The 8372-nt window shown below is 36.2% G+C and overlaps 1 protein-coding gene across 1 annotated transcript; it reads left to right on the forward strand.

Annotated features, from left to right (window-relative positions):
• Positions 1-398: 398 nt before the first annotated feature.
• LOC105060762 (extradiol ring-cleavage dioxygenase) lies at positions 399-5545 on the forward strand. Its single transcript, XM_010944601.3, has 3 exons — positions 399-779; positions 4489-4859; positions 5069-5545. The coding sequence occupies exons 1-3, from the start codon at positions 552-554 to the stop codon at positions 5259-5261; spliced, it is 792 nt and encodes a 263-aa protein (XP_010942903.1). The 5' UTR covers positions 399-551; the 3' UTR covers positions 5262-5545.
• Positions 5546-8372: the final 2827 nt, after the last annotated feature.

An 8372-nucleotide genomic window follows, 5' to 3' on the forward strand; every position in this document is an offset into this window, starting at 1 on the left:
TAACATCTCAGCCTTGTTAATGATCTGGTCCACGAGACAACACCAGGCCTCATCCAACGGCCACCACGTGTTCCAGCCCAAATAACATCCCATCCACCCACTTTCCTTCCCCCGCTGACCATTCCTCTTCTAGAATCTCAGATGGCATCTACGTATTCCTAATGTCGGTCTTTTGCGTGTGCTTTTCCTAATAACGGTCATCTCGACGTTAGCAATGATCTATTATCACGTGTCCCACATTTCTCCAAAAAAGAAAAAAAAAAAAAAAAAAGACAATACAAGTAAATCTTTTTAAAGATATGACGCAATAAAAAATTGGCAACGGTCCCATCTACCTGCATGGGTTCCTTCGTTTACTCGCCCACCAAATCCCTTGGCCGGAAGGAATTCTTTCACCTCTCTTTTTGCTTATAAAAAGGCCTCTGTTTTCTCCTTACAAAGAAGAGAAGCCGTCTTTTTTTCTCCTCCATTCTCTATCTCAAAGAACAAAACTTCCTCTTTTTTTTTCTCTTTATTCTTTCCTCTCTTTTATTCTCTCTCTGGAATTGGCCATGGATACGTTCTTTATATCTCACGGGTCTCCGACGCTGTCGATCGATGAAAGCATGGCGGCGAGGCATTTCCTCCAATCGTGGAAGGCCAAGGTGTTCCACCCCGTCCCCAAGGCCATCCTCGTCGCCTCCGCTCACTGGGACACTGCTGAGCCCACCGTCAATGCCGTCGAGGGGCCCTCCGACACCATCTACGACTTCTATGGCTTCCCCAAACCCATGTACCAGGTGATCGTCTCTTCCATCTTTTCTCTTGATTGGTCTTATAAGGATATGGGTTGGAAAGCTCTTTTTCCTTTTCTTCTCCTTTTTTTGAGAATTTATTGTGTCTAAGGTTTATCTGTGCCTTTGTTCATACAAATGATGGTGTTATAATCTGGTGTTCTTGGGTTAAAAAAGGATTCTTTTTTTTAAAAAAAATATTAATTCCTGGTAATGGAAGTATTTAGGGCATGCTTGGTTGGGGGTGGGGTGGGGGCATATGGGAATGCGGATGAGTGGCCCCATTCAAGCTGTTTGGTTGGGGGGAGTCCCAATCCCAGGAGCGAACGGAAATGCCCCAATCCCTATTTTTTCCTAGTATTCAAACTTCATTCTGATTGCAATTCCTTTCATGAACCAAATATATTGGGGGATATAGCCGTTCCGATTCTCATTTTGATTCCGGGTTCCAGCCACTAATCAAATATCCCCTTGGATGCTTGGGAAACTAAGGGCATATTTGGTTAAGGGGAGTTTGACTTTGGAATGGGAATGAGAATGAGTGGCTTCTATTCTAATGGTTTGGTTGGGGGAAGTTTCATTCCAATTTTGATTTCAGAGGGGAATGGAAATGTCCAAATTCTCCCAAACTCAATCTCTATTCTCTCTTAATATTCAAATTTCATTCGGACTTGGATTCCGATCATGAATGAAATGCATTGGGGGATATGACCATTCCGATTCTCATTATAGTCCATTTCAATTGTGATTTCGATTTGGATTCTCGTCGCGAACCACCCCATGAAACTCCTAGGATGTGTTGTTTTATTTTGTCTTGTTTGGTTACATAAGGATTATCTGATTTTTCAGTATAAGAATGTAAGCAGGATGATTCGGTTAAGGAGATAAAGAATGCAAATACGGTAATCCAACAGAAAAGTTTTATTTTATCAAAATAATTTTAAAAGAGTTTTATCGAAGTATTAGAAGGAAACAAACCCACTCTCGGATTTCTAAAGGAAAAATTTCTAATTATTCAGGAAGAAAAGATGTGCTAAGAAGTTTTAGAGATTAGTAGATTAAGAAAGAAATATGAAAAGTATGTGGATAATAGGAAGCTTTCTGTAGAAAGTCTCAAAGATCCTTAGAGATCTCATGTAGTGAATCAGTTCCCTGAACAATTCATCAACATGCACTACCGTCACAGCCTGGAGAGCTGTATAGATTTTAAAAAAGAATAAGGACAATATTACATTTTATTCATTGGAAAGTTTGTCTGAATGATCTGCCCAATACGATATTAGCAATCCATTTGAAAATTGTTTAAGAAAGTTAGTGGTAGTTGGATGGAGTTGGTGGGTGGTCTCAATCGGTTTAGGTTTAGAAGAGGAATAAATTTTAGTTCATTTAACAAAACTAGTATTTGTTACATGCAGGGGAAATATTTAGATAAAATGAGAAAACAGTTGATTTCTTTTATTCTTTGGTGGAGAATTTGGTCAGCATGGCATGAATGAGCCATAAAAAACCTTGGTTTAATGGTTTATATAATCAAGGTAGTTGGAAGGAGTGGTTCGGTTGACCCAATTAGCCTAACAAAAGTTTTTGGTGTTGACATTGGGAACTAATGCTCTTGTTTATTTAATAAATCAGAAAGATCTGGCAGGTGTGAATGATTTCCAAACTAATAATATTCATTGGGGAACATATAAAACAATGATTACTCAAAAAGAATACACCCACATGCACACTTGCATGCACTAACAATCAGGAAAAAATTACCATACTAAAGCACTCCAAACCTCCACATTTGACATGGTTTGTTGAAATATTCGTTCAAGGAAATTTATAAATAATATGAATGATCGCTTTCAATGGGGGTTGTTACATCAATAAATGCTTGAAAATGATGTCGATTTTCATGTGGCACGAGCCAGAGCTAATGGGTATCGCACAAGCAAGGCTTAAGTGCTACTGATACATGTAGGGATGCAAATGTGTTGGGTTGGACCGGAGGCAGGCACAATCAAAATTCGATCATTTTTGAACTGGATCAAGATTGGGTTGGATTGGGGATAGGCACAATTCAAATCAAATCTGTTTTTGAATTGGATCAAGATACCGAACCCAAACCTACTTCAATTCCATTCAGGTAGGTGGAATAGGTATAATATTAAGTTTATCAATCTATGGAGTTTTGGTCAAATCAGATCTGCAACAATCTTAGCATAAACCATAATGGACATATGAAAACTGAACACCTAATTATATCATAAACATGTTATATAACAAAATAATAGTATACAGTATATAGACATTATCTGAAACTTGCTGTAACTGGCAACCACAAATAGTTATAATTAAAAGCAAATATTATTGACTAACCAGATGGCAAAAAGAAAACTCATTTCTTATTTCAAGAAGGTATGAAAAGTTTACATATTATGTTTGTTTGGGACCTGTTCAGGTCGATGCAGGTTTGGATTGGAAACTACGTGATCCAAATCTAATCCATACTTGAACTGGGTTATGCTTTTGAATCCAAGCCTAATCCATCAAACTTTGGTTCAAGTTGGACTGGATTAATTTTGGATCATTCCCAAATCAATGGGTTCAATCCACATGCAGCCCTAGATATAAGTTTGGCTGGCGTGGTGTGTGCCATATTACTTTGAAAACATATAATTTTTTTTTAGAAAAAAAGCTATAAATCTTGCAGAGTATTATTGGGCCCAATATTGATATTGGCACTGGCCTGATGCAGACTGGCACAGTGGCACTTAAAACATTGAGCACAAAAAGGGAAACTGTTCCAAGTAGCCTAAACTTAGTCAAAGATTTATGAGTTCAATTACCTGAATAAATAAGGCAAGAGGTTTGTAATCCAAACTTCCTCTTTCCCCTTCAGGGAAGGACAAGTTCTCAAACTTCCATTGATCTCATAGTCAAAAAGTGTTATGTTGACTTGTTTCACTTGTTCCCTCACGACTGGTTACAGATAACATTCCTAATATCTGCCATTTCTCTTTAAAAATTTTTCCGCCATCACCTCATTTTATGCATCTTTCATGTTTCTACTTTTATGTCATGAAGCATATAAATTGGAAAAACTGACATACATCATCTTAAAGTTTATTGGACGACATATATCATATCTTGTGGTGCACCTTAATTGTATTTCTAGTTAAGTTGTTGTATTTTCATAAATATTGCATGAATCATGTAAAACATTTGCATCTTGTAATGAAGTCCTATAAGAACAACCTCTTCATTCTGAGAGAAGAATTATGCATTTTCAACCACTCAATTGGGTCAAAAAAGTTTGCTATGAGAGAAATTCCGGTATCACATAATAATTGTAGAAGTTTTTTTTTCAAAAAAAAAGAGGAGTAACTAACGTTTGTACCTATGGAGCTGGTATAACTACATTTGTAGCTATAATATTGTCAGAGAAAAGGACTCTTGAACTAGTAACTAAGTGATTGATCTCCTGACCCCATGGTTTTCTCTTAAAATGCAAAGAAACATTTCATAATGCTCAGCTAATTGCTTTCAACACCAAACAAAAGAAAACATTTATTATATTAGTTTCAAGCTCAATTTACTAGATATATGTTGTAATTTTTTCTTAAGATCAAGTATGAATCAGGCAGCTCTCCTGATCGTCACACCCCTGAAAGGTAAACACTTAAGTTACCATGTAGTTGCATAATTACTAGTTTGGTTTTTGTTCCAGCTCAAGTATCCTGCACCTGGCGCACCCAAATTGGCAGAGAGAGTAAAGGAGTTGCTGCAAGCAGCAGGCTTTGGCCATGTTAAAGAAGACAAAACTCGCGGGCTCGATCATGGTGCATGGGTTCCCCTCATGCTCATGTACCCAGAGGCTAACATTCCAGTGTGCCAACTCTCTGTCCAAATGCAGAAGGATGCTAGATACCATTACAACATGGGGAAGGCCTTGGCTCCACTTGGGGAGGAGGGGGTCCTTATTATTGGGTCAGGAAGTGCTACACACAACCTGAGGATGATCAGCCGAGGCAATTCACCTGCACCAAAGTGGGCACTGGATTTTGATACTTGGCTCAAAGAGGCTCTCCTTGATGGAAGGTATACTTCTCATTATCCACACACACACACACACACACACACAAGCTATTTACTTAAAGCAATTCAAAATTGGGATCCATTGAAGTTGGTGGATCCATCTGTTTCAATATGTTTGATATGAAGAGCATGGATTTCTATTTGGTTGTACCTTTAGTACATTTACAATTGTAATAGCTTCTATTTGATGGGAATTATATTTTTTGCATTAGATATGAAGATGTGATACAATATGAGGACAAGGCACCTTGTGCAAAGGTTGCACACCCGTGGCCGGAGCATTTCTACCCTCTCCATGTGGCTCTTGGGGCTGCAGGCGAGAGAGCAAAGGCTGAACTGATCCACAATAGCTGGAGCAATGGATCACTTTCTTATGCCTCTTATCGGTTTACAGCTGTTCAATGATGTGCAGGTCATATGCCCCAATCAATCCTATGGGCCAGATGATAAATAAACTCAAAAGATAGGGTTGAGAATCCATAGCTGGTGAATAAATGAGAAGCTTGCTGGAAGCTGTGTTTCAAATTCCTTCTTCCATTTTTTTGCAGAATAATTTCATCATGGGGACTTGAATTTAGCTCCTTGATGATGGTTAATGTACCTCTAGAATTTGCCATCGAACATGGTATCCTTGGGTGTGTTCATTTACCTTGGATAAGTTTATAATCTTGGAGATTCTTATCATTCAACATGGTGTTTGGGTGTATTTATTTACTCTAAAGTAAATCTCTAATCTCCGGCGTGTCTAAGACATTAGATATATGGGAAACTAGGGAACATGACTTTCTAATGCCCCAAAATTTTCAAATAGTAACTAGTATGTGGAGCAAATGACCAACCTGAATGGTGCTCTTTAACCATGGCTGTAATAGCATTATTAGAGTTTGAATCCTGGAAGGGTGCCAGCAGTTGGATTATATTTATAATAATATTGTTGTAATATATTATTATTATATTTTTATTTGATTATAAATTTAAATTATAATAAAAATATTTTTTATACTTTATATTTATGCAATGAAATTATTTAATATATTAATCCTATTTATGTTATTTTTAGTAAAAATAAATATTAGTATTAAAATAATAATATATTCTTATAAATAAAAATATAAATTCTATTATAACAATTAATATATTTTTGTAGGAATAATAATTTATAGGATCAACATATATTATATAATATATTAGTAATTAATATATTCATAAATATATTACTAATATATAATATATTTTATATGATTAATAAATATATTTTATAGAATTATGGTAGTTTTGATATTATATGGTTAATGACCTTAGTTTCCGATTTTGTACCAAATAGGTTATTCGTGGATTCTTGAGGATCTTTAATCATTGGAACATAGTATACCAATTATAATGATCTTCAATCATCGGATATCAGGTCACTTGATGATCCTATTTGGGTCATCAAATTTTGCCTAATAGATTATTTGAGCATCGGTAACTGTGATGTGTGTTTTGCAACAGGCACATTTGAGGCATGACATGCCAATGTTGAGTATGCAAGATAGACCTAGCAGAGGCCGATGTAATCAAAATGTACTATGGAGATCATTGTAGTGCTGGTTGATATCAACTTATAAGTAGCTAGGTGAGTCTTGGACTCCAAAAAATGTTTTGGGTGCAATAAGGGTAGGTAAACTACAGAAGGTTAAACCTAGCTTAATTTTCTGAAGTCTAACTGATATAAAGGCTCAAGTAAGCTATTTGCACATGGTGAATCCTCTGTAAGTTTCTAATCTTCTAGGTGCGATGAACGTTGTAAACAAGCCTGTTTTACGCGAGCATATTTAGATAAATGTCTCAAACAATGTAAAAGTGCACTCAAACTAGAACATGTTCTGACCAATAACAAACTATAATCTTCTTTTAAGCATCGTGAAACTGCTAAATCTGGCAAGACTTGTTGCTTACATGCATATATCAGCATGGCCTCTGATTTACATGTCAAAGAGGTTATTGAGTACCATTTGAATTTTGAACTATTTTTAAGTTCCTCAATAAAGACCACGCTAAGCTGGATATACGGCATTGATAAAGTTATTTATAAGCCTCGACTTCCACCTTAAATTACTAGAAGTTCCTGAGCTGTAGCAAGTTATACATTAAATTATAATGTTCTACGGATCACTAATTAAGCTTTAAATTACTTACAAATCCTTAAGTTACAAGCTTCATGTGGATCAGTCATGCCTGTCAGCTGATTTTGCATCTAGTGCTGAATAACGCTATCAGTTGATCAAGCCTGCTCAAACTAACTTTCAAGCAAGCTGGAAATTAGCCCAACTCCATACGCCTTCAAGACATGCCCTATAGCATTTTATGTAGAGTATCATATAATAAATGTTTTATATATATATATATATATATATATTCTACTTTATGTATAAAAGAACGTATAAATATACAATGTTTATATAATAGATACAATATATATAAGCTTTGATTGATGGCTTAGTTATTTTATTATGCTTTGTCGAGTAATACTTTTTTTCATAGTATACTTAATATTTTTAGGTTTGTATTTTTTGATTAAATACTAATTATTTTCAAATGTTTGAATCAATCAAACATTAAGTTAAGCTATCGTATTAGAAAACTCAAATTAATTGTAGCTTGATTTTAGTTTATCAAACTGATGGATCAAACTTATGCTTGGCTCGACTTGATATTAAGTTCAATCAAATGACGAATAAACCAAGCTTGATCTCAAATTTCATGCTCAAAAATAATTTCAAAACTATCTTGATTTATCCCAAGCTCAACCAAGGTTGACTAAGGTACGTTGTGGTATCTGGTCCAAAAATTTTCTTTGTATGAATCTTAAAGCAAAAAATAAAAAAAAAATTCAAAAAGAAAAAAAAAGAGGAACAAAGACTCCCGATCGGAGTCTTCTTCCCCATCGAGTCCGTCTGAGAACTGAACTCCTAAGATTTTGAGACTTCTAGAATTTTAGGACTCCCGAGCTGCCAAAACCTTAAAAAACCCTTTCTAAATCTCCTTCTCCTTCCTCCGAAGCCGTCCACGGTGACCACCGACCTTCTTTCATCTTTTTTCTCTTTTTTTTTTCGTTGAAGTTGTAGCCTACCATCTTTGTGCCCATCCAAAATCTTCGCCAGAGACGTCACTGGAGCTCGAGATAAATCTTGACCCCTCTTTCTCTCTTCTTTCTCTTTCTTTTCATGTCATTGGGCACCACTGTCGGCCACCGGCTTGGCCGAAAATCATTTAAGTTCTACTTCTCTTATTTTTCAATCTTGATCTTTTCTTTTTTTGGTTGCCGATGCTATTACCACTTGACACCAAACCCTTGGTTGGGTTGCTCGGCCTCCCCTCAACCCTATGCGGCAAATCCATGATCGTCGACGAACGGCCGACGACCAAAAAAACAAACAAAAGCTCCTGAATGTCCTATTTTTTGAGCTAGTTTTTATGAATTTCCACCATTTGATCCTTGCTATAGGCCATCCCCTACTGATCACGGCCAGCTAC

Source organism: Elaeis guineensis, chromosome 1 (genome assembly GCF_000442705.2).
Source record: "Elaeis guineensis isolate ETL-2024a chromosome 1, EG11, whole genome shotgun sequence".
Taxonomy (NCBI): domain Eukaryota; kingdom Viridiplantae; phylum Streptophyta; class Magnoliopsida; order Arecales; family Arecaceae; genus Elaeis; species Elaeis guineensis.

Coding starts and splice junctions, on each gene's coding strand:
- LOC105060762 (XM_010944601.3), top strand. CDS start 552: ATGGATACGTTCTTTATATCTCACGGGTCTCCGACGCTGTCGATCGAT. Junction 780..4,488: donor TCCCCAAACCCATGTACCAG/GTGATCGTCTCT, acceptor TTTTTGTTCCAG/CTCAAGTATCCTGCACCTGG. Junction 4,860..5,068: donor GAGGCTCTCCTTGATGGAAG/GTATACTTCTCA, acceptor TTTTTGCATTAG/ATATGAAGATGTGATACAAT.